The sequence below is a fragment of the Oryza glaberrima genome, chromosome 3 (assembly GCF_000147395.1).
Source record: "Oryza glaberrima chromosome 3, OglaRS2, whole genome shotgun sequence".
NCBI classification, from domain to species: Eukaryota; Viridiplantae; Streptophyta; class Magnoliopsida; order Poales; family Poaceae; genus Oryza; species Oryza glaberrima.
Genome location: NC_068328.1, coordinates 35,129,927 through 35,156,090, shown reverse-complemented (window position 1 = coordinate 35,156,090; position 26,164 = coordinate 35,129,927). Strand labels below are relative to the sequence as shown.

Here is a 26,164-nt window from a genome sequence, read left to right as displayed (position 1 = left end):
GGCAGCATGGTGCAGCGGGGTTAGCGATGGCACAGTGCGGTCGGATTAGCGACCGGAGGTAATGCAATGCCGCTTGCACACTAGGCATCCCCATGGATTCTCCAAGCTCGTCCTCGTCTTGAAGTCGTCGGAAGAAGGTGTTGTTGAGCAAGTGCCCGTTGTGTAAGGATAATGTCATTTTGGAGCGCAGAGCAATGGCAATTGATAATCAGGACCACATTTTCTATACATACAAGGAGAAAATTGAGAGGGAAGAACAATTTAAGGATTTTTTTTGGGGGGGGGGATTCTGGTGTCACTGAATAGCTACAAGGAGATATATGCGACGTGTTGTGATGTGGAGGGGGTTGAGAGCAAAAGTGTTGCCTACGTGGTATGCCACGTTGGCGGTCAAACATAGTCAAAGGATGTTTCGACCGGGGTGGTACATTAAACCAAGTTCATGGACCTAAACGTGCAATTTTCAAGTTTACGGATCTAAGTGACACCACCACACAAGTTTAGGGACCGGCCATGTATTTTACTCGAGAAGTAAGTGTAAGTAGTGTTACGATCCCTTTCGGACCCACAAATACCTCATTTCACGACTCAAACGTTTGTCCTAGAATGACATGAATTTTAGGTATGAGGTCTGCATTCGCCCTCTTTGTGTTATCCTCATTTCTCTTCTCTTAGATAGAGTAGATAGAGAATACACCATCACCTACCTCAAACCGTCAGGCGTAAACATCATTAATTAGTTAGAGCTTAGGCATGTCAAAAATCTAGGCGAGCATATCAAAGCACAGGAGAACCATTAATTCTTAATGAAAGGCATATTCGCACATTCGACCCATTCTAATACGCATTAGACTAACTTAAAAAAAATGTTTTAGAACGAAGAAAGTATAGGATCGTATAGGATCGTAAAGGGTTGAGGTGAGGGGCTCCCCCACTTTTCACAACCAATATGGGACTATTCAACAATCTTTCTCTTTACATATTGGTGTCTCTCAACCCTTCACCGTTTTCCTATGGTCCCTCAGGTATACAGGTCCCGCAGGCACATGGTCCATCAGGACTTTACACGTATGTCCCTCGAGCCAGAGATGTTAAACTAGCCAGGCTCTGATACCAATTATAGGATCGTAAATGGCCTTTCTCACCCTAAAAGGTAGTGAGGGGCTCACCCACTTATATATTGTCCCTTAATTTTTCACAACCAATATGAATCTATTCAACATAGAACGAACAGTACTTTGAAAGTATGTAGACGCATATACTAGAAATTCCGATTTTAATAATCGGTCGTCTATTAGCAAGGGCCCCCTGGTTTTCCCCCTCACGAGCACTGCACAATTTCCTGTAGAAACTATAGCAATATTGTTGCAAACATATGTCCAGTAATTCTTTTATCACAATGTATACAGAGCTTTACTATCATTTCCATATATGTCCGTAGCAGCCATCATCCCTAGATTATATATATATATAAATCAAGGAAGATATATATATATAAAGCCATGTTGGTAAAAACAAAACAATGCAAGATGCATACATATATTTATGGTGGGGATCGAGTACATGGCATGGCACTGTTCTACCATCATGTGTATGAGACAACACGAAAGTCTGCAGTGCTAAGTTAATAATGCATGGCCACAATCTACACACCATGCGTACGTGGGGATCCTTTTTGCTAAAAATACACCATGGGGATCGACTACTGTTTCTACAGGATCAGAGGACGTTTTTCATCTTAATTTTTCAAAAATAAAATAAAATGCAAGGATGTACAAGGACAACTTCGTCTCTATGCACACGCAACACGTACTACTATTGAGAAAGTAATTAACACTTAGCGCTGTCGGCTCATTTCATACGCTAGCTAGCTATTTAGTGTTTTTTTAAAAAAAAAATAATGTGAAAGTCCTGCCATATCCGCTGCATCACAAATTTAAAGAATATAATCCCGACATTATTCATATAACAATATATTATTAAAGAAAATCCTGTTATTAAATTTGTATCCATGATTGGCAAAAATTGCATGACCATTATCTCTAAATAACGGCATATATATCTTACATTCTTTGCTAGTTCCCTTCACACCTTTGCAACACGGCCTAGCTAGCTAGAACCGCAAAAGACCAATATGCATGGTCACCTATAAAAAGTACTTGCATATATAATCTAACATAAGATTTATCAAAAACAAATTCATTTCGATTTAACTGCAAACCCCCAACATAATGCAGATGGCACAACTAACAATATTGACTTCAAAGCTTTAATTTACTGATCTCGATCGCACAAGCGTAGTGAGGGCAGTGATATGACGAGTAGCCCCGTACTAATTTCACATTGGATCTGATGACTAATACTCCGATCCGTATTAGTTTAGTTAAGAGAGTGGTGGCTTTTCAGTTTAAGCCTTCAGTCTTTTAAAATTAATTTATTTTTCTAAGAGAAATTTTTATTTAACTTCTCTGCCCACAATTATATAGTACAACAATCTAAAAAGTTTTGGGTGTCAGGCATGCAGCGCGGCCAGCAGCTAGCTGGCAAAGTGGCAGAGTTTGATTTGTTACCACTGATGACTGATCCGCTCATGCATCATGCATGCATGCATATGGAGTATGTTTGTTTGTATATATATCATATCGATCCTGAAGAGATCTACCATATATCTGACAGATCCAAGCAGAGGTATGCAATCATGGATCTCGATCGATCGGTAGATGCATGAACAACGACTTCCATAAGCCAAACAACTTGCGAAGCCGATCGATATATCATTTTGAAGGACTGTCCACTTGACTTCATTCACAATATATGTTGAGCTATCTTGTGTTGATTGGCAGGCAGGGACACAAGCTAGGCAAGCGGATCGACCTAGGATGGGCTGGAATTTCTTTCTTTCTATGAGATGGTCCGGCCCAACAATTAATCCTTCCATCTGCTCTGCATAAGTGGGCTGGCTTACTATAGTATAGTGGGACTGAAAAAGGAAAAAGAAAAACGAAAAAATTCGATCCTTAGCAACGAAACAACCTGGTAAAAAATATACTCGCATTAAGTTTCCTGCTTCAACTAGAAGCATAGACCACCGGTTTTTCTTCGATACGTAACACTTTCATCACATTTTAAGCTAACGGTGTTAGATTAGAGTAAAGAAATTTATCCTCGGATTATTTTACCCTTCGTTTTCCTCTTACATGACTAGGTCATCGACCAAGCTGCTCTGCCTTGCATCCCTTGCTCTGTGCACCGTCGAGCAAGCAGCAGCCGTCGTCACCCCGTTGAGTCTCTCAGCCCTTGTGTTGATAGGTTGCACACGTCAAGCCAGTCTTTTCCGCTAACGACCATTCTGCTCTACCTTTGCAGCCCTCGCTCTGTGCACCGTCGACCAAGCAGTCGCTGTTGTCACCCGCTGAGCCTCTCAGCCCTCGTGCATGTTGATAGGTTGCACACGGTCAAGCTAGTCATTGCCGCTAATGACCAAGCCGTAGCGCCTTGCAGCCCTCGCGCAGTAAGCAACCCATGAGCAGTCGTCGCTGTGCTTTGCTGTCGCGCTCGGTCAAGCTACTTGCAAGTTGGCGCTGCAGTTGTAGCCCCACCGCGCCTCATAAGCAGTAGTCATCGTTGTCAACCAAGCCGTTAGAGATTGATGCCCCGGGAGCGGTGCCAACGGTTTCGAGCACGAAAGCACCACCCAGAGGCGAGAGGGAGGAGCTGAGGTCCATGGGGCTGCAGGTGGAGACCGATGATAGGGGCGAGAGCACCGGTGTTGGTGACGAGGGTCGTAGATCCAGCCGTCTGTGTAGACATAAATGATGGAGAGCAGGTGTTAAGGCTGGCAGGCGGAGATGTAGCTGGCGAGGGCAAAGAGGACTTGATGGCTAATATGGAACTTTTGGCGACGGAGGACGAGGACGATATGTAACACCCTCGTCACATTTACCATTCATACATGTGAGTTGGGATGAAAAGCAAAAGAGACTATTTGCTCTTGCTTCTCTCTATATAGCATCGTAACGAGGGTGTTACATATCGAAGAAAAACTAGTGACACTTGCTGCCTTCTAGCGAAGAGGGGAGGAATTTTTATGCTATTATTTTTTCTTTTTTACCGACTGTTTTGAGAGTGCTAGGGGTGTGAAAAAGAAAAGGAGGCGATAAGGTTGGGAAAGGAGGAGGAAACGGACGCCACGTCACAAGATGAGAGAGAGAGAGAGAGGGGGTCGCATCACATCACATCACATGATGCTACTGGGGCTGCAACTGAAGTCCACGGCCCCCTTGTGCAAGAAAGAGGAAAGAAAATTCCAAAATTGCTTCACGCACCCCCCCCACCCACACACCACGCGTCCTCCACCGTCCGATCTCCACCGCCCACAGCCCACACCACGGTGGGAACGGGAACGCGGCCTCCCCTATTCGGCGCAGTTGCTATACGTACCCCAGCCTCGTACACAACGCCTTCCCCCTCCCCTCCTCTCCTTTCCTCTCGCCCACCGGAATCCTCCTCCTCCGCCCCTAGGCAAGGCAAGGCTAGGATTGCCGCCCGCCGGAATATCTCCCCCACCGCCGCCGCCCTCCCGCCGGCCCACGGGATTGGATTCGCCTCTTTACAAGGCCTATCCTGCCCTCTCTACTACCACCCTTATCGATCTCTATCTGGTTTCCTTTACCTTTCGATTTGATTCAACCACATCGAAATCGATTCTATCTCTACCCGCGACGCGATGACCACCTCCTACCGGTACTGCTTGCTAATCCCGATCCCACCTTCCTCTCTCTCTTGTGCGCTCCATCTCTTGTTATTTTACTACTATCATCTTCAGGGCTTGGCTTCGATTCGTTCTAGGTTTTTCTTTTCTTTTCTTTTCTTTTCTTTTCTTTATATATACTCTTGGTGTTGTTCTTGTATGGTCCGAAATGATCCATGTTGATTGGGGCTCTAGACTGCACAGGCATATGCATCCAATATCTTCTTCTAGGCACAATTAATTTAATTTCTTGTGTGACTCTAGGATCTAACCTCGATTGGTGGATGTTAACTGCTAGTTCCCTGTGTTGCTAGTATGTTCTCTTCATCCTTCACTCATTACATGTCATCTAAAAGGTACATGTTTCATGTTTCGGCGGTTTAGGGAGCGATCTTATACTAAAAATCATCATACATGCCCTAATAAAAATTATATCTCCCCCCCCCCCCCCCATATTACTGCAACTATTGTACTGCTGGTGCCATAAATAAACCAAATCCGCATTCATCACTTGCTAAACAAACCATTGCAAACTGAGTTTGATTTACTCAATGTTATGGATGGTGCTTATCTAATTGGCATAACAAGCTTTGTGCGTCAGGGTTCATCGGTCATCATCCAGCTACTATATTCACAACTCGTGTGATGGATGTGCTTACGTGCCTTCCAGTGCCATGGGATCGTATTGTGGCCTTCATCTTGGTTTCTCCACCAATGTCCGTGGGGAGGAACCATGGCCAACAATGGAATTATGTTCTTCTTGTTGCTGGAGCACCGTTATCTTCTCCTATTATTTTCTGTTGCCGCCTTCTTCTGTGCCCACCAGCCACACCAGCAGAAGTTGTGCTTCGACTGATGGTGGCGGGAAGCACAATTAATTGTGCCCTTCATTTCAGAGCATGCCGAAAAATCTCATTCCCCTCTTCAGATTTATACTTACTGCCAACAATGATGAGTACCATACATGCTAGTCGTATAGCTCCTTTAATAGCGAGTTACTAACAAAGGAGTTTAATTTTATGCCCTCCATGGGGGCTTATTTTTAAACGAATTGATTTTATAGTTAACGTTCGCATCACTCAACCAGGATGTATGCTTTAAGAAATATAACATGATTGCCATGTAAAACGCCTGATGCACTATTATCATATTTCTTGATGAGTTGGTCCTGAAGAAACATTTTTTTCAGTTAAAATAGCCATCCATCAAACTTTTTTTTTTGTTAAAGAAAATAAACTATGGCTGACAAGATTTCCATGTTCTCAATTGCTTTCAGTCTGGAGTGCTTTCTGATCTCTAAGACTAGCGTTCTCGTAGGCTAGGTGGTCACAGTAGTTTAACATGATGTCCATCTAGTATAACAGGACTCGTATTTTTTTTCTATAATTGATGCTAAGATTTATATATCTTCTCTTATCTTTTGTTTTAGTTAGTCAACATTTTAGCCTTACAAGCATAGTTTGTCGTATCCTTTTTGGAAAATAAACGGCCTATACTTTTCTGTTGATATCTGAGGAGGTGTATGGCCTGCCACCTGTGGTACAAAGGTTTTAGCTAGAATCTCGTGGGTTGGCTATGAATGATATGTGCAAGAATATATAATTGTTCCAGACATAAATTAAATATTGTCTGTCTCTTGTACTCTTTATATATACATCTTTATGCCATCTTTATTCCTTTTTTTTCCTCTTGGTCTCAGGTGTATTTCACTTACTCTTTTGGATAGCATGGCTTATATCGGAACTACCTCTATGCTAACATTGTCTAGGTCTCATTAGCTAGATTAACTTAACTGTTTTCACTTAGTGGTGTTAGTCTGTAAAGAAAATGAATACCCAGTCTTAGTTGAGTCTTTTGTAAAAAAAAAAATGGAACCAAAGAATGCAATTGCACTGGATGAACATGTGCTGGATTCTACTATCCGCAAGAGGAAGCGTGTGGGTGCTACTCAATGTGCTGAGGCCAATGACGCCCCCAACCTCTCTCAGAATGGTCCAAAACAGAATCTCGCTTTATTTCCTGATTCGACTGGACATAAGAAGTCCAAGATGATGTGCTCTGCCGATGACATTCTGGAGAGGTACAATAACTTCAAGATAAGCGGGATGCCTGTTCGTGTGATGTCTCACCAACATGGTGGATGGAGAGACTTCCCAGAGGATGTTGTCAATTCGGTACAGCAGAGCTTCCAGTTGAAGAGGCCAATTACTAGTGCAGTATTCCAGAACAGGCACATCCTGTTGGACTTCATGCAGATGGTTTGTTTAGATTCTGTGATGGCCATAAGCAAGCCAATTGCTTGGATCGATGATCATGGTAAATGCTTCTCTCCGGATTCATGTGCTGGAGTAATACCATCTGAACCTCTGCAGCATGGAAAAAATGAGTTCTTGAAAAGTTCTCATGATCTAAGCAGTAGTTATGAAGCTCATGAACATGATGGGATGTCTGCAGCTGAAAGCTCAAGTTCAGCGTCTTTTGATGCAGTGCTTTCTGATGTTCAGGAGGTCAATAATGTAGTGGAGGACAAACAGAAGGTACTCAATGAAAGTGGTGAAGTTTCTGGGGAAAATAAAAAGGGCCATTTAAGCCGTATGAATGAAACTGCTGATGGGGCCATGCAAGCTCCTCGTAATAATCAAAGTGGCCAGCGTGCTGATTCAGCTGTTCGGAATTTGTTGTTTCAAGGATCAGGCCATCTATTTACTGAAAAAGACATCATCGGTATTTATAGAACCCCAATGCTAGATCAACTTGGGAGGTCCCGTTATAGTCTTTTCCAGAAGGAGGTACAAGTCACAAAAAATCAACGGGGAAATGCAAATGAGCGTTATGCATGGCTTGCTTGCACTAAGGGTACTATGGAGGAGATGATGATGAATGGTGCTTTGGAAATAGCAAAACCTCAGCAGGGTCCAATGTATGGTGTTGGGGCTCATCTTGCTCCAGCAAACTCCTCCAATATCTGGTAAATACCTTTTGTTTCTGATTTATTTGTTCTATGTGCTCTTACGCCTCTGGTGTTACTGCTTTTGTTTTGGATGTGTAGTAGCCTATGTCTTACTTGAAGTTTGTCCACAGTGTTGGTTTATCTGATATTGACGAAAATGGAATCATAAGGATGATGTTGTGCCGTGTTATAATGGGGAATGTTGAGGTGGTTTTCCCTGGATCAAATCAATGCCAGCCAACCAGTGAAAGTTTTGACAGTGGTGTGGATGATCTCCAAAGGCCAAAGCATTACATCATATGGGATGCTAATGTGCATAAGCACATTTATGCTGAATATGCTGTTATTATCAAAGTACCTTACATGAACAATGGTACTATACCATGTTTTTTCCCCTCTCTTTTTTACCTTCTGTGTCGTTATTTTCCATTTGCCCTAGATAACTTATTTTATATTACTGTATGCTATTTGGTTACAGGAGATACTGCATCCAATATCTCTGAGATAAGAAATTCTGGTGCACTAGACAATCCAACCAAGGTATGCATATTATGGTTTAGCTGGTGTGCTGTTGTTCACTGAAGCATAATTCAGTTCTGTCATGTAGTACGTTTTGCGGGAAAATTGAATTTGTCTCACCTAGGCTTAATGATCTATTATGTAGTGTAGTGGAAAGGGTGAATGGATGCTTAGACTTGAAGGCGTGTTTTGTGCTTCTCGTTATGGGATTTGCTCACTTTATTAGCGAAATTTCCAGTTGGCGTTTAAATAGGTTCCCATTTATTACTGTTTCCGCAGTTAGTGTTCTTTAACCCGAAAAACATAAAGATGACAATTACTATATCTCTTTATATTTTGGTTATGGCCTATGGCAGATCCTTATTGAATTCCACTCTTGTATTTCTTGACTTGATGGTGATGGAATTTCATATTTTTCTTCATTTTTGTTGTTGATTAGTACCTTTTAATGTCTGATCATATATGGTAGTGGTGTAGGATGGGGGCGGGAAGATCAAAGAACTTTGCTTAGTTATGTGTTTCCTTCTTGCTGATGCTCTTTGGATGTAAATGAAATTTACTGAAATGGATTCAGGTTCTGTTGGCCCAATTCCTCTGCTTTTCATAATTTGCAGAAACTAATCCGGTTGATTTTTCTAAAAGAAAAACTGGTTCACAATTGAATGATTGATAATTGGCACTTAATGGGCGAGCTTAGTTGACCTTGATTTTGATGACAGTTTTAGGAAAAATTTCATCTTGTTAATTTGTTGCTTGCTTGTTGTGAGCAGGATGACAGTCTACAGACCATTGCGTCTTCAGGTGATGAACAACAAGCATGTATGCTTGGGCGTGCTCCAAGTCCAAGGTCTCCTAGTTCACCTTGGATGCCCTTTTCAATGCTTTTTGCTGCTATTTCCGCTAAAGTACCCCGTTCGGACATGGATCTGGTGCATAAATATTATGAAGAATTCAAGGTTATTTGTCCTTCCTTTGGAGATTTTCAGCTACATGCAATATTTGTTTGCTGGCATGCTAATTATGGTATGGTTTTTGATGTTAAAATAGAGGAGAAAGATAAGCAGGCCTGACCTAGTGAAGCAGCTGAGACAGATTGTTGGTGACAAGCTTTTGGTTTCTACAGTAGTGAGACTTCAGCAGAAGGTACTTCTTTTTTACTGTGCTAACTCTTTGTATACAGTTCACTTGGGATTTGAAGTCCTCCATCCTCACTCAATGTGAAGCCTGCTGTGTATATTTGAGGAAGCGTGGTACATGGAATTATGCAATCAGCTAATTGATTTTTTTCCCCAAAGGACCACATATCATGCTTAGTATGCAGCATGCAATCCGTAGCATTGTTTCATACCGTCTAATGTTTGAGTTTACCATTTACTAATTTCCACTATATTATTCAAACATATGTTTTTACTTACTATTGATACCTGCCGCAGTTGCCACCCATGGCAGCAACTGAACAAGCGCCAAGAGCACCTGGAAGGGGAGGAGGTGCTAGTCCGTAATTAAAAATGACAGTTTGCCGACATAACAAGCTGTGGAGGAGTCGGGTTGAGCAAAGAGAGCTCAAGGAAATGTGTGTAAAATGTTTGTGCCGTAATGCACAGACTTTAGCTCTTGACAAACAAAACTAGTCTAAACTTCCTTGTTGACAACATGTTGTTTGGTTGTATAACCATGCATGGTATTCTCGACTACCGGCTGTAGTGTTGTTCTTTTTCGCCGTCAAATGTAGCTGCGGCTTGAATTCATCAATATCTCCTGTGGATATTTCGTTCCCGTTTCTTGCAGCTTGTGTACACCATTGCCTTCATTCTGATCCTGGGGTGGCCTCGCTGGAACTTAGTAATGCTAGGTAGTAGTTGCAGCATGTTCCATGAAATGGAAGCAACAACTTGAGCCTTGATCTAGGTTTTTAAAACCGCTTGGTTATCGTGGTTATTATATGCGGTGAGCTTTTTAGTTTTTGAAACCACGATATACCTCATGGTAATCGTTACCACGCTGTTGTCATGGTAACCGTGAGGTGAGGTAATCTTGTTTGGTTAACCCTAGCCAGCCTTGATCATGTACCTACCACAGCCTTGATCATGCACCTACCAGGCAAGCAGAAATCTTTGACAAAAACTTGTATGGGCTGATCTGACGCTACCCACATCCATTGTTTGCGTTTTGGCTTATTAGCTGCAACTAGAATTTAAATTTTAAAACTTGATTTTAAGTTAATTTAAGGTTTTCTTTAACGCAGTTTATATTCTATTAGTATTAGGCTTTTTAGATTATATACTTAGACTATTGAAACAGATTATTTACTATACCATTCGAAAAATACATATTCTTATTTTTTTTTACTATTTGTTTTGAGTTATTTGTTAAGTTTATGTATTAAAATATTTAATTTATCTATACAATTTAGTAGATAATTTACAACTACAATCTGATGAATAATCTGTTTTAAACCGAGTCAAATCACTAAGGATATTATATAAGAGTTTTATGTATAAATTATTTTTAGTTGCTTCGTTTATTTTTTCTTTGACTTTGTCAGCTGTAAAACAAACGTTCCAGAAGACGGAAAATTAGTTGGAACTATGAACTTAGTTTGGGTTCATATATATATATATATATATATATATATATATATATATATATATATATATATATATATATATATATATATATATATATATATATATATATATATAATTCAAGGCCGTTTTATATACTCCCTGTGTTTCAAAATAAGTGTAGTTTTGCACTATTCATATTCAACATTACCGTTCGTTTTATTTAAAAAAATTATAATTAGTATTTTTATTGTTATTAGATGATAAAACATGAATAATATTGGTTTCAATAGGACTCCTTACGAGCGTTCTTTCTATCTACTATTATCTAAAAATAGTCAAGTTATTAATGACTGGACGAAACCAAAAAATAACCCCTTATGTACGAAATTATAGAAGATCCCCTTTAAGATCAAACAATTCCATCGAATTGAGTATGACTGTATGTGTGATAGCATCTACTATACCAGGAATATCAATGAACCCCATTCTTGCAATTGCTCAGGATACCCTCTTTTAGCTGCTAGGTCTATTTCTTAGTTCAAGATCCCTCTTACTAACTGAAATAAAAGAATTAGTAGATCTGTTCCGCCCAAAATGGGAATGGGCGCTAGGGTTATAAACTTATAATCATGGAATCGATTCGATCATCAGATTATAAGTTCATTCCATACCGGACCAGACCGTGCACATTCTTATTATAAGAAGGGGTCATTCGAGCCTATGGAAATAGGATACTCTGTTTACATAGAAATCCCCACGTCCTTACATTCTATTTAGGATTAGGAATAGGTGTAATCAGACCTGCTTTTGACATATCTATCCTATCCTTATTTGGGTACCATATGCACCTCTTTGGGCTTCTATTGAATCGAGAAATTGGATTGTATATCTTTTTGATTTTGATACATATAAGGTGTCCTACGGATAATGCAAATCGAAGCTATTTGATGTCTGACTCAGGCCTATATGACCGATCGAAATACTCCAAGACTCCACCTTTGTCATATATTCCATATATCACATTAGATAGATATCATATTCATGGAATACGATTCACTTTCAAGATATCACATTAGATAGATATCACATTAGATAGATATCATATTCATGGAATACGATTCACTTTCAAGATATCACATTAGATAGATATCATATTCTTCAAGATGCCTTGATGGTGAAATGGTAGACACGCGAGACTCAAAATCTCGTGCTAAAGAGCGTGGAGGTTCGAGTCCTCTTCAAGGCATAATACGGAGAATGCCATTCAATGAGCATTCCCCGTAGAAGTATTCCGGAAATCTGCGCCTGGCGCTCTCCTCTATCTTCTGAGGTCCTTAACCACTTCCCTGAGAAAAGGAGACAGTAAAAGCCAAAATAGACTAAATATAGCCTGAACGATCCTAAAAATCCCTCGAAGGAGATAATATAATAAAGAACCCAAAGCAGACGGTATCCTGCTGCAAGGGTGGTCTTAAGAATCCAAAAGAGGTTGCTTAGAAGAGATAGATGTATTCCAACCTCTATTGCTCTCGCGTAAAGCCTTTTTTTTACGCGACAGGAAAAAGTGACTACGAATTCCCCTTTTTGTTTGTGAATCCCTGTTTGTATCCTTTGAGCGCACGCCCATAAGTAGCGATCAAGGAAATCGATCAAACGATCCCAATACCGTGAAAGAGAAACTTCCCAAATCCAGGGAAGCTTATCATAAAGGGCTTCGACAAGGGGTTTTATTCGTTCTTTGAGCAAAAAGATAAAGATCGGATAGATTCGAACCGCAATTGCAAAGGTAATCACTACTATACCAGCCCAAATCATGATCTTCACCAACTTGGATTTGGTTCTCTCGCGAAAATCGCGAGTTGCAGAGATGAGAACCTTTATGTGTGACTATTTTTTTTTAATTTTTTCATAAATTTTTCAAATAAAACGGACGGTTAAATGTTGGACATAGATATCCACGGCTACACTTATTTTAGAACAGAGGTAGTATAATTCAAAGTTTATAAATTATCACCTGATCAAATGATATGTCTGTTAATGGATAGAACCGAACAACCAGTCCACATGCGCATCCGCAACCAACTAACAAAATGTGAATTATATATTCTCAACTTGAGCATGTCAGGGGAATGTTTTTGTGCTGGAGCACCTAGCTAGTACTGTATATAATTTCGGTGAGCTGATCAAATTTAGAGGTGGATTTGGCTGAATTATTGAACATATATATTTCCTCAAAAAACATATAAATTTATATCGATCCTTATATATATGCATATATGTAAGTATGGGACAACCTAGAGCTTACAATGCTAGTACTAGTCTGCAGGTATACCTAACCCTAACCAATCAGCTAATCAGGTCGATGGTTGCACCGTCACATCCGTTATTATACAGCCACCGTACGTACGTATGCAAACTCCTACTACATGCCTGCGCATGTGAAATGCCAGCATATATACACTGGCCTCTACTACTGTACGACCGTCAATTGTTGCCTCAGCTGCATTTTATAGGTGTATGCATGTACTGCTGTATAGGGGGTGTTTAAATCCTGAGTGTAAAATTTAGGCGTGTCACATCGGGTATTATATAGTATAGGGTGTCGTATGGGTTGTTCGGACACTAATAAAAAAACTAATTGCAGAATCTATAAGTAAATAGCGAGACGAATTTATTAAGCATAATTAATCCGTCATTAGCAAATGTTTACTGAAGCACCACATTATCAAATCATAGAGCAATTAGGCTTAAAAGATTCATCTCGTAAATTAGTCACAATTTGTGTAATTAGTTATTTTTTAGCCTATATTTAATACTTTATGTAGGTGTTCAAACATTCGATTTGATAGGGTATAAAATTTTTGTGGGGGAACTAAACAGGGCCATAGTCATATATTTATGCTGGCTTCTACTTCCTCCAATTTATATATCCTCTTTACATTGATGCCATACATATGATCTCTTCATCTGCCGAGCCATTTGAAGTGGATATACATATTGACATGGAATAAATAATTTATATGCTCGCTCGCCGAGAAGGAAACTGAAACATATATTTGTTAGTTAATCTGAGCCTTGGATGAGCATTAATTCATACATGTATACCGAAGGAAGAACTACATGAAGGAAGAGTTGTGACTAATATTTATAGACTGAACTAACCGCACATGCAGCTTAATGATAAACAAGCACTAGCTTAGCTAGCTAGCTGCATTACAATCCGTGTATGATTAGTTTGTTCCATACATACATACACATATAAATGAGGGGAAAAATAAAATCTGTTCATAATTTTGTCCTCTCATTAGAAGGCTTAATTGCTGGCTGGTTATTTGGCTAACGAACCCACATGCCATATGAATAAGTGGTTTAATTTTTATCTGATTGCGCAGGTTGCAACCAAATGCTCCTAGATTAATTATCACCAACAGATAAGGTGAGGCCAGCGGGATAAATTAACTACTTGTGAGGTTGGGTATGTTGAGTCTTCAGAAGTCGTTATATTTTGAGATAAAAGTTAAACTTCAGCGGTATTTAATTTATATTTTGGAACGGGAGAGTAATTACTTTGTGGATATATATGCTTAAGCTAAGTTAATTTGTAGGGTCGGGCGTACGTGGATGGATAAGATGATAAGAGAGGGGCCTGAGCTGATGCTGCAGATGATAGGGGCCACGAAAATGAAATGTGATACATATATAGCAGAGGGGAGAGACTATGTATCTAGCTGCAGCCTGCAGGTTTATATCAACCTAGCTCTGGAGAAGCAGACAGAGAGACAGACATACAGGCATCATCCTTGATCCCATGTTACACGGGGGTCTCTCTGTCCGAAACCTGAATGTCCTTGCATTGCGTTGCATTGCATTGGGGCCTTCTGAACTACTACTCTAATTAATCATGTCGTCCACATGCATGTGCTTGGCTGAATGAGCAGCTGCAGCTTGTTAATTAGTACTCCAGTTTGCTAACCCGGCCGTCAACGGATATGGGAGATTATTATCCCTTGCCATGTTCAGACAACAGATATGTTTCGTAGCCGTGACATAGAAACTACTAGTTCAAACTGCAGATATATATGGATAACAACTCTGAAATCGTAATCAATCGCCTTGCATGGCTGCTATGGCAGTGGGTCAATGCAAGCAAGAAAGAAAGATTAATTAACTTGTATGTGTAGTATTCGCACAGCCGTTCCAAACACCACCTAATTAGTTGTTAATAATTAATAATGTACTGAACTATCAAGCAAATTAAGCTAGTTCCATGAGTGAGTAGGAGTACGTCAGTACGTGGCCCGTGACGGTAGGTAAGGTTCCCTTTCTTTCCTTGTCAATCGATCAATCTGCTTTCCCTTCCTTTCATCCAGGGAATTCAAGGATCCAAGAATATGTACACTTTGCTAGCACTTGCCTTTAATCCATCTGTCCAACTAATTCATCACACAGTTCAGTTATTAGGGAATTATATAAGCCACCACCACAAATTAATTGGTTCACAATATGTGTCCAGCTAATTAAGATCAGGTACCGCTAATTAAGATCAGGTACCCAAGTATAGCATATGTTTAGTCCAAATTAAATTAACTAGTCCATGAGGACTACAGCAAGTAGGTAGCTTACCAACTCTATGGGTGAAATTAAACATATGATCTTTTTGTGTGTTTTGAGTGTTAGTTTTCGACTATCATGTCTGCTTGCATATATAGATTTTTATCGATCAAATTTTGTGATGAGCAGAGCAGTCACTGCCGTGCTAGCTAATAACTAACCTGTGCGTAGTGTGTATACGTATTTTCTCATAAATGATTTGAGATGAAAAGAAAAGGCAGAGGAGAGGAGCTAGCTAATTAAGCTTGAATTATATAGATAAGTGCAGTACACGTAAGTACGTGACAGGGAGCGATGGAGAGACGAAAGACGGCGACTGCACAACAGATGAATTGATGGAGTATGTATTTAAAAGCCTCGCTGGCGATCGATCGATTATATTGACTGAAGAGTAATCTCTGATGGATCGATTTTTGAATCCCAAAATTAAACGATATGATATGATAGAGACATAGCCTGTATCCAAGTTATTCAGTTATACAACTACTAACTCCTGCTGAACAAACCTCATGAAAACTTTTAAGCCAATCAACTAGTCATTCAGTTATACAGCTACTAACTCTTTATGAATAAACCTCATGAAAACTTTTAAGCCAAACAAGTAATTAATCATGCATCTCATGAGCTCACAATTATTATATGACGCAACCAAAGCTAGCGTAGCTAGCTACTCTTGAAGTGGAGGAAGGAAGAATATACATGTGCATATGTATGGATGGTATGGTATGGTATGATAAACTTGACTAATTATACCATTGGATCTTTGTTAACCAGAAATGGTATAAAGAACACGCATATTTTTCTTTCTCTTGCGACGGTGGGCATGACAGAGACGCAGCATATATAGATGGATGGCATCCGACCAACTCCAATTGGCGACGTCGTCTTCCTTCTCTTTCCGCCCGCCACTTCATACCGCCCTCTACTCTTGTTGCTTAGCTACCTAGCTAGCTAGCTTTCCTCTCCACTCCATCCACCCACGCACCTCAATCGATCGATCCTCCATGGCGGCGGCGGTGGTGGCGGTGCTGTGGGCGTGCATGATGATGATGAGCATAGCTCCGGCGAGCTTGGCGGCGTCGGGGTTCGAGGAGGTGCCGACGATCGCGTTCGACGAGGGGTTCTCGCCGCTGTTCGGGGAGGACAACATGGTGAAGTCGGCCGACGGGCGCACGGTGAGCATCACCCTCAACCGCTACACCGGCTCCGGCTTCATCTCCTCCGACTACTACCACCATGGCTTCTTCAGCGCCTCCATCAAGCTCCCCAAGGACCACACCGCCGGCGTAGTCGTCGCCTTCTACGTACGTATTACTAGCATTCATTCTAGCTCGGTGATCGATCAAACCATGCATGAATTGATCACGATATATGTATTGATTGCTGGTGATGCATGCAGCTGTCTAATGGAGATGTGTTCGAGAAGACGCACGACGAGCTGGACTTCGAGTTCTTGGGCAACAGGTACAGGCACGAGTGGAAGATGCAGACGAACGTGTACGGCAATGGCAGCACGGACCGTGGGCGGGAGGAGAGGTATCTGATGCCGTTCGACCCAACCGCCGACGCCCACCGCTTCTCCATCCTCTGGCACTCCCGCCTCATCGTCTTCTACGTCGACGGCGTCCCCATCCGCGAGGTCCCGCGCACCGCCGCCATGGGCGCCGACTACCCCTCCAAGCCCATGGCGCTCTACGTCACCATCTGGGACGGCTCCACCTGGGCCACCGACAACGGCAAGTACAAGGTCAACTACAAGCGCGGGCCCTTCACCGCCGTCTTCTCCGACCTCGTCCTCCGCGGCTGCACCGCCCGCTCCGACATCCGCCTCGCCACCACCGCCGACGACCAGGACAGGTGCGCCGCGGCGGAGGAGGACCTCATGGAGAGCGACGAGTACTCCTCGACCATGGCCATGACGGCGAGGAAGCGGATGGCGATGCGGCGGTTCAGGCAGCGGCAGATGCTCTACACCGTGTGCTACGACACCAACAGGTACCCGGAGCCGTTCCCGGAGTGCGACGTCAACATGGCGGAGCGGCAGATGTACTGGCAGTGGGGGGAGTCCAAGGTGGTTCGCCCCCGCGTCCGACCACGACCCGGCCGCCGCTCCAAGCGCCGCCCCTCGCCGGCGGCCACGGCCATCCCGCCGCCCGTGCTCGTCTCCTTGCAGCAAGCTGACTAGTCTTTGATTAGAATATTCTATTCTATGATGAGGCTCTAGCTCCATCATAATTCTTTGATTAATTTTGCTTCCTTCACATGCGTACATCGATCATACTGTAATTAGTACCCCCTGATGATAGAGATTAATTTATTGTTACTGCTGCTTCTTCACGACGAACAGTTATAACCGTGGTCTTAATTAACCATTAACTATAAATCTATCAATAGGTAATCCTTTGTTGGTTTATCCTATTTGATGTCGATCTGGCTATCTGATCATTGGTACAAGTATGTTGTTAGTTGGATTGATGCTTAATTAGTTAGTGATGGTGCGATGATGGATTGATGAGAAGAAAGCAGCTGCATATACAGAGGTACTCCAGTTGCTTATTTGGTCACAATTGAATTACGTGCTACTACTAATTAATTGCGGTGGTTAAGTGTGCATGTGGGAGTTGAGAGTGAGCCGCGCGCAGGCAGTCTGCAGTACGTTCGATCCAACTCAGATCAGATAATCGAAATGCGTACTTGTTGTGGTTGATGAATGATGATCGTATTCGTATAGATATAGCTAATATATTCCAGCCAGCTCTGCCCTGTAAAGTTAAGTAGAGGAGATAATGATGATGATGATGATGCAAATTCATCCCATCATTATTGGCAGTATTAAGCTATAATTAGGCAGCTGATGCTGCAATGCATAATGCTTGTTCCAACTTCTCCATCCATCGTCTGCATGCGCTGGTGCTTTGCTGTCTTCCATTTCCACCTCCTTTTCCCTCAACCTTTTGTTTTTGTTTTTGTTTGGCTCTGCCTCAGGCTCAGCTGGGTTGGTATTATGCGCACCGAAAGCAAGCATTGCAAGGGCATTGATTCAATTAAAGACAACTAATGATACATTAATCCCCAGGACCGTGCATATTATTCCATCGCTTCCCTTCATCCCAAATACTACATTACATATGTGTTGTACTATACTATAATGATGATTCCATAATGATAATAATGTTGATAGGTACTCTACATGGGGTTTGTAATCTCTGTCCCAGCAGGCAGGCATTCCCCTTTTGACAAAAATCTGAAACCACTTACGGTTTAAAGCCCCCTTTCTCTAGTGTCTAGTCTGGACCCTGCATATCGTCCAATCCATACACAGATTGATAATCCCCGTTAATTTTCTCCTTACACAATACTACCACATAGTATATTTCTTTTCTGTGCATTCCAAACAGCCCAAACAAACCCCTGTTTGTAGTCTATTCTACCTGCCCTCGTTGTATGTGTGGGGGCGATGTTCATTCCCCCCTTTTTTCCTCTGCACGAAAATGTTGGCTGGGTCGGCACCTAATAAACATCCTTTACGAAAAAAAAAAAGAGAGAGAAAGAGAAAAAGAAAAAGAGAGAAACGACGCGAGTTTATCTTATCACAACAGGGTAGACAATAAAACAAAGAGCATGTGACGACTGCTTACATTTTCGCGACATAAAGTACCCAGCATTTCACTAATCATTCAATCATTTTTTTAATGCAGTATCAAACAAATACTAATCCACAACTTTTACTACTTACCAAAACATTGACCCACGCAAAGCTCTTACTCCTACCAAGTCAAAAAGGAAATAAAAGCATTGTTGAAAACAAAGGCACCTCCTGATGAATTGCCCATGCTGCTTTTCCCAATATTATACCAAAATGCTGGAAAATGGACTCTAAAACTATACAGACAAGAAAAATGCAACCACCATGATTCAATAACAATGGCTTCTAATGCTACCAGGTCAGTGCACAAATGAACGGCTTGTACCACTTAAACATGACATTATCAGTTGCAAGAAATGCTTCAATCTTATCTTGTGCAAGAGGAAAAATACAGCAGAATAAATGCAAATGTGTTTTCAAATAACACTGGTGAAAAGGACTTCGATTGATTCAACCTATATTATTAAGCATATCATATAAGTTGCTGAGTTCAGTGAAGTTATGAGAAGTGCCCTCACTTTCCCGTTCGACTACACCGGCAGGAATCAATCAATGCCAGAATCTGAAACAGTCAAAGTTACTTAATTTTGGAATCAATACAGTGTGGCAGACTGCCAGTACTACCAGAAGTTAGTTGCAATCAGATAGAGCAGGCAAGAACAAAAAAAAAAAAAGCTATCAGTAGCTACAACACAAAGTAGCTATCATACAGATTTGACAAGTTACCATTGATCAATTCTTACGCCTGCCAAACCTAGATACAAGCAGGTAAACCCCTCGGGTAAACCGTGTTTCATAGGTGGAAGATTAGTATCCTCCCACATATAGGGTGACGTTTCAGTATTGTTTCAGCAAAATGATAGAACATAACATAGACATAAGGGTAGGTGATGATGTGGGAGTTTATTACCGAGATCCCAGGGTACCTTGACAAATGGTGGCTACGTATGTCCTATTGTACCTCATCATCCTGTATGGTGTGATGACAGGAGGCCCATCTGTTCTGTAAGGTTAGCCATGTTTTCAGCTTTGGTCCATCCATTCCCCTGTTGTGTTTCCTTTTGGTCTAGTACACCTGAATCGACTTCATCATTATCAACAGATAGAGGGCTAGCCACCAGGAACTGTTCCCAGAAAGAATCAATGATAGCAGGAAGTTTCTGGGTGTCATCGTTGTACAAAATCTCATCAGTCTCAATGGGAACACTATCATCACCTTCTTCAGGCAAAGAGAATACACCCTCAGGACCAGGCATTTCAAAGCCCCCTCCAGGAATATCAACATTTTCTTCAGCTACTATATCTTGCAAATCTGGGAATTCCGGAATATTGATATCAGTTGGGCCTGGAGCCACAGCCTTCGGAACAGAAGGCACCGCACTCATGTTTGGAACTTCTTTGGGTATGCCGTTGTCCAAAACAACTGGGCACTGAATCTGAGGAGTCGAAGTTGAACAAATAGCTGAAAGTCCAGAGCTTGTAGCTACATATGGCAAACCTGAGTTAGCTGGGACCTCTGCAAGGGTAACACCAGAATTCCGAGTTGATGAAGAGCTGTCAAAACCTTGACCATTTGGCATATAATTCTCAAGAAGGAAATTATCTGAATTGCCCATGGATTCAAATCTATGTGAAGAATCTAGCTTTAGGATCTTCCTTAGCATCGCTTTGGCTGCTTCATTGATCATAGGTTGATATTTTACTATTTGTCCATCCAATGAAGCACTTTCAGAGTCCAACGAACCATCTTGCTTTGGTAGCCTCCTCTTTTTGTTACTAGCAACTATTCTTCTTCTGCTGTTTTCGTTTTGCTGTACAAATTGTGCTAGGAAGCCAGGACTATGCATTGCCTTAGCCAGGAAAGACATCATTTGTTGTTGCCGTTGCTCCATTCCTTGAAGACGCTTGCCCAAAGTCTGCAGCTGATGATCTGTTGTCTGCTGTTGTTGTCTCAGCCTGACAAGTTCCTGCATTAAAACATTTTTATCCCTTTTGAGCATCTCAATCTCTTCTTCCATCCCAAACTTCCCCACTTCTACGCAAGCAGGTACAGGAGCAGCTGGCAACTGAGGCTGCTGAACTTGGTTGTTTCCATGAGTTGGTTTCCTTCTGTTGATGGTCTTCAGTAGATGCTTTTGTCCTCTAAGAAAACCTTCGTTTGCAAACTCCCACCTATCTGGATCAACTTTCCTAAATCCCTGCTCATAAGTGCACCAATGAGATCGTTAGAGGCCGGCTAACGTACATGGCACAGTGTATCTGCCCGGTACAAGTACTTCTGACTGAGTGTTATATGATTACAGAAGTAGTAATATCATTAGAAGGGCTAATGTAAATAGCACAGTTTATCTGTTCGGCTTAAGTGATTCTGAGTGTATTAGCAGGATCAAGAAAAGATGAACCAAAGAAAAAACAGACAAGACAACCAGTACAAACTGTCCATGATTCACTTAAAACTGTTTGTAGTTCACAAGGAAACAGCTGATTGGCCACATTAGGGAAGAAAACTACCACAGGATGCACAAGCAGTACTGGTGTAATAGATATATTTGCAAATGCCATAAAGGCCCCAGCCAACTGAATAGGACCAATAAATTGCTAGTTGCAAAAGCACATATCAACCGTGTGTTTGTTAATTCAGCTTGAGAAAAACTTATATCGGCAAGAAGAAAGTTATCTATCTTGCCTGGTAATAAAGTTCTAAAAGATCAGACTCAAATCTCATATAGGCTCATTAATCCATTAAGGTGTAGTTACTTCTGGTTCAACAATCATCAGAAAGGTGCAAACTACAAACGATCTCATAAAAACCGTCTACCTGAAATAGACAGTCCTTCACAGGAGGTATCACAGATGGTGATTTTGAAGCAGTGGTAGTTGCACAATTGATGACAAAACAAGAATACCTATATCTATATGTGCGTGAAACTATGAGCTTTCGGTTAGCATTTAAACCTGCTTCGCGTGAGGATGCTTTGTTCTCTGTGTAACTTGTTCATTCTTGTTTAAAGAAGACGTGAACAAGTAAGATGTACATACTCAAAAAAACCAACTTTTTCATTCTTGTTAAAAGAAGGCATGAGGAATTAAGATGTGCATACTGTAATTGTTCAAGAGAGACAGTCAAGCCTCTGCAGAAGTGCCATAGATGTTGGCTCATTAAATATATACGCTGTAGTTTGGGGACGAAACCTCAAAATTTTGGACCGAATAACTATGAATAAAGGTACGATGGCCTAACAAAACCATAAGATGTATCAAGTGCTGTAGAATTAAAGATGGTCTAAAAGTGTGCTGGATTAGAGTTATGAATCCCCCTAGGTGACATCCAGATCTACGGTGCCCCAAAAGGGGAAAGTATTAAAGCCGGTCGATATGTGTGTCACCAAAGAATGGAATCCGGAGTAACTAGTCTCCAATAAGTATTGAAGGTAGCAAATGAAAGCAGTAAGTATCGTGATGGTGGATTGTGCGAAGTAAGAAATAACTTCCCAAAGCAGCTAAAGCAATAGTGGAGGGATCCTTGTATATTTTGAGTAGAGTAGGAAGAAAGAGGAATGGAGACAAAATAGAGGTGGGTGGGGGAGGGGGGGGGGGGGACGTACGTAGGTGTTGAGCTGCCTGACGAAGGAGGAGAAGTTGCTGTGCTTGAAGTACTTGGGGAGGAGGTCGCGCGCGAACTCGGGGGTGTTCCACACAACGAAGCTGTTGTTCCCGGGGCCCCATGAGACGACGGCATCGGTGGCCGGGTCGTCCACCATCTCGTACGTCTTCATCAGGAACGGCGGCGGCGCGGTCGCCACCCCGTTGCTGACCGCCGCGCCGGGCGGAGGCGCGACCGCCGTCGTCACCGCCCCGGCGGCCGCAGCCGCAGCAGCAACGGCGGCCTCCATGAGGCGATCCGTATGGGGAGGCGTGGTGAGGGTCAGGGGCGCGACAGCGTGAGCATGGGTAGGGTTAGGGGGAGGCGTGGGATCGGGGCCCGTGGGTAGGGGGGGGATTTGAGGGTGGGGAATTTGGGATTTGGGTTGCGGGCGGCGCTAGGTTTTTTGGGGGCTCGTCGTCGGCTGCTAGTGGGAAGGAGACGAGACGAGAGAGAGAGACGGCAGGCAGCAGAGAAGAAACTAACCCATCCACAAGAACAACAGGGGATGGGCCTTTTCTTTTCTTTTCTTTTCTTTTTTCTCCGACGAGGGTGTTTCTGTAATTTTGCTCTTCTTTGCTTTGCCGCTGCCGCTGCGGCTGCGACTGCGACCTACCTAACGGCGCTGCCCCGTCGCCGTCCTCCACTCCGCCGTAAACATATCTGTATCAATCCTTCCGTTTGTTTGTTCGCACGCCCATGATAATTATCACTCCAAATAATCTGATTTTTATCTTAAGAATAACTTTTTATTGTTTTCCTTGCGGTCACCTTTTCTTAATAAAAAAACTTTTTTTATAACAAACAACTATTGTAGAAACCAACCTATAATACAAACATGTATGACACCTACACCTAGCTAGACATATGTCATACGATTGATACATTGCATATACGCATGAAAGCGAACTTCAGGCAGGCAGGGGTCATCTCGCCACTATCCTACTTACTCATAGCCTTATCCTACGTATTCTCTCCGTTCCCAAAAAAAATAAATAAATCTTAACATAAACATGTTCGTTTCGTTGTAAATTGTAATATGATATATCAAGGCATGTTTAGATCCATTTAAAATAGCAAATAGCAAAAGTTTTGGCATTGCAAAAGTACTAGTTGGTGTTTAGATGCATCCTAAACTTTTGCCATTCTAGCACTTTTTAGTGGAGAGAGAGAGAGTGGTCCCAAAGCACTTTTTGGCACAATTTGCTACTATGGCCCAGCAAATGGTAAATGGCAAATCGCCAACTTTTGCTACTAGTGTTTAGATCCAAAATAGCAAAAAGTGCTCCAAAATGGCAAAAGGCTCTGAACAGGGCCTCACATTTATGCGTAGGTTTGTTTTTGAAACGGATGGAGTACTTACTCCCTTTATCAAAATAAACTAACCTCGTACAAGACACGAAACATTCTAATATGACATTATTTTTTTTTTTGACAGAGAGAGAACAACCTTAGCTAACTATACAGAGATAGGACTAGACATGTGATGTGTCTGTCCCGAGAAGATATGTCAGTGGACTTCATCTACCAAAAGCATCCTCCTTTTGAGATTGTGAATTTGGATTCGTCTTTCTTTAATCGAAACACAATTCATCCAACCCTATCTGATCCGACTCAAAAAAATTGCTATTGTGCCATCTTCAAACATGGGTTTTGTCACATATGCCATCCTGCATTTTAGCTTCGTTAAATTGCCACTTTCAAATAGATGTTACATGCTATAGTGTCCTTGCCATATGAATGGACGAAAATGCCCCTTGTCCTCTTTTTCTCTTTCAAGGCTTGGACCGTTGTCATCGCGTGCTGCTGGAGAGGAACATGGACATGTGCATTGTATCTAGCCAGCCCGCTGTTGGCACCCCATTGTCGAGCCGCGCGTCGCCCGGCTACACAGCCATGGCTCTTCTAATCTTTCTCGCTCCTCCTGCATCAGCGCGATGGCGAAGGCCGTTGAAGAAGGACACGGACGAGGACGTAGGACGATGACGAATGTACGACAACGGTGGTTGTAGTTAGGTGGCATGACAGAGGTTTGGCGGGGGGGATGAAAGTGGCGGTAGACTGAGCTGGTGGCAGTGGAGCGTAGGCCGACGTCGGTGAGCCGGGATGGTGAGCATGATGTTTGGTGGCCGCTAGCAAGCACCTCCGACATATGCTAAAGGGAAGGGAGAAGAAGTCTAAGATCATGTTCTTTTCTCCAATAAGAGCTGGATGAAGATTAAGATTTTCATGGCAAACTTTTCAAACTGCTAAACGGTGCGTTTCGTACGAAAACTTTCTATATGAAAGTTACTCTAAAATATCATATTAATCAATCTTTTAAGTTTGTAATAATTAAAACTCAATCAATTATACGTTAATACCACATCGTTTGCGTAAAAAACTTAATCTTCATGTTTATCTTTGGGAGAAAAGAAAAACACCTAAGGGCATTATCGTCTGTGATGATATTCTAGCGCAACACCTAAGGAGTAGTAGATATCAATTGACAGTGGCAATTTAGCAATTTACTCGATCGCCAACTTCATCATCGTCTTCCTTGGCCGCCGCCACATTCTCTTCTTCACTTTACCAATTTCCTTGGGATCAATCAAGGGTCAGTGAGCAGATAGATGGGCATGGCTCACCTCCTCAGCCTCCTCGTCGTCATCCTCGTCGCAATCCCCTCCTCTCGCTCGCACGCCTTGCCGTCCTCCTCATCCCCCTTCGACGCCGCGCTCGCCACGCTCCAGAACCAGATCGCCTACCGCTTCCATGCCCCGGACCTCCTGCGCCGCGCCATGACGCACGCCTCCTACTCCCGCGAGAACGGACGCGCGCTCGCCGTCCTCGGCCTCGCCGCCTCGCAGTCCGCCGCCGCGCTCCGCGCCCTCGCGGCCGACCACGACGCCTCCGCCTCCGCCGTCTCCCGCCGCGCCCGCGACGCGTCCGGGGAGGCCGCCTGCGTCGCGGCCGCGGCCCGCGTCGGCATCCCCTCGATCGTGCGCGTCGCCGCCGGGACCAAACCGACCGCCCCACCCGTCGTTTGCGGCGCCCTCCGCGCCCTCATCGGCGCCGTCGCCGTCGACGCCAACAGCACCCACGCCGCCGAGGAGGTCTTCTGGAAGCTGCACGTGCTCACCGCCGCATCAGCCAAAGCCGCAATGTGATTCACAAATCAGACTGATCGTTAATTTAAATTAGTGCTAATGCTGCTGCCTGCTGCAATATCATCACACTAGATCGTTAAATGTACTCCTACTACTTAGTACTATCATCTAGTAGTATGAACTGTATCAGTTGCTTCTAATTTCCAGTTTGAACTGGAGTATATTAGATTATGTAAGTTGGTATTATGCATCCTAATATCCAGTCCACGAATGTGCATCTGCTTACATACTCGAGTTATTATCTGGAATATATGAGATGAATCATGGAACAAGACTTCATTTTTATCAGCACCTGTAAGCGCTTCAGCATCGGTTTTACAGTGGTTGTT

At 42.6% G+C, this 26,164-nt stretch overlaps 4 protein-coding genes and 1 non-coding gene across 8 annotated transcripts; 4 read left to right on the top strand and 1 right to left on the bottom strand.

The window, feature by feature from the left end:
* Positions 1-4,444: 4,444 nt before the first annotated feature.
* On the top strand, positions 4,445-9,995 carry LOC127766492 (inactive poly [ADP-ribose] polymerase RCD1-like). 4 transcript variants are annotated; one of them, XM_052291542.1, is made up of 8 exons: positions 4,445-4,743; positions 5,015-5,063; positions 6,450-7,718; positions 7,832-8,073; positions 8,179-8,240; positions 8,990-9,175; positions 9,267-9,362; positions 9,653-9,995. In XM_052291542.1, exons 3-8 carry the CDS (start codon positions 6,619-6,621, stop codon positions 9,719-9,721), a joined length of 1,755 nt encoding a protein of 584 aa, XP_052147502.1. In that variant the 5' UTR covers positions 4,445-4,743; positions 5,015-5,063; positions 6,450-6,618; the 3' UTR covers positions 9,722-9,995. The 4 variants fall into 4 exon arrangements, with proteins under 4 accessions (XP_052147502.1, XP_052147500.1, XP_052147499.1 ...); XM_052291540.1 differs by having other exon boundaries at positions 5,015-5,106; positions 5,352-7,718; XM_052291539.1 differs by lacking the exon at positions 5,015-5,063.
* A 1,956-nt stretch (positions 9,996-11,951) lies between these two features.
* TRNAL-CAA (transfer RNA leucine (anticodon CAA)) lies at positions 11,952-12,032 on the top strand. The gene has a single exon. It is a non-coding gene; the product is annotated as a tRNA-Leu (tRNA).
* Positions 12,033-16,246: 4,214 nt separating this feature from the next.
* On the top strand, positions 16,247-17,720 carry LOC127767466 (probable xyloglucan endotransglucosylase/hydrolase protein 30). The gene is made up of 2 exons (XM_052292818.1): positions 16,247-16,701; positions 16,797-17,720. Exons 1-2 carry the CDS (start codon positions 16,402-16,404, stop codon positions 17,580-17,582), a joined length of 1,086 nt encoding a protein of 361 aa, XP_052148778.1. The 5' UTR covers positions 16,247-16,401; the 3' UTR covers positions 17,583-17,720.
* Positions 17,721-19,606: 1,886 nt separating this feature from the next.
* LOC127767464 (heat stress transcription factor A-1) lies at positions 19,607-23,178 on the bottom strand. Its single transcript, XM_052292816.1, has 2 exons — positions 22,649-23,178; positions 19,607-21,241 (listed from the first exon to the last, which is right to left on the bottom strand). Exons 1-2 carry the CDS (start codon positions 22,934-22,936, stop codon positions 20,009-20,011), a joined length of 1,521 nt encoding a protein of 506 aa, XP_052148776.1. The 5' UTR covers positions 22,937-23,178; the 3' UTR covers positions 19,607-20,008.
* A 2,008-nt stretch (positions 23,179-25,186) lies between these two features.
* LOC127767468 (protein NUCLEAR FUSION DEFECTIVE 2) lies at positions 25,187-26,114 on the top strand. The gene has a single exon (XM_052292820.1). The coding sequence runs from the start codon at positions 25,299-25,301 to the stop codon at positions 25,833-25,835; it is 537 nt and encodes a 178-aa protein (XP_052148780.1). The 5' UTR covers positions 25,187-25,298; the 3' UTR covers positions 25,836-26,114.
* Positions 26,115-26,164: the final 50 nt, after the last annotated feature.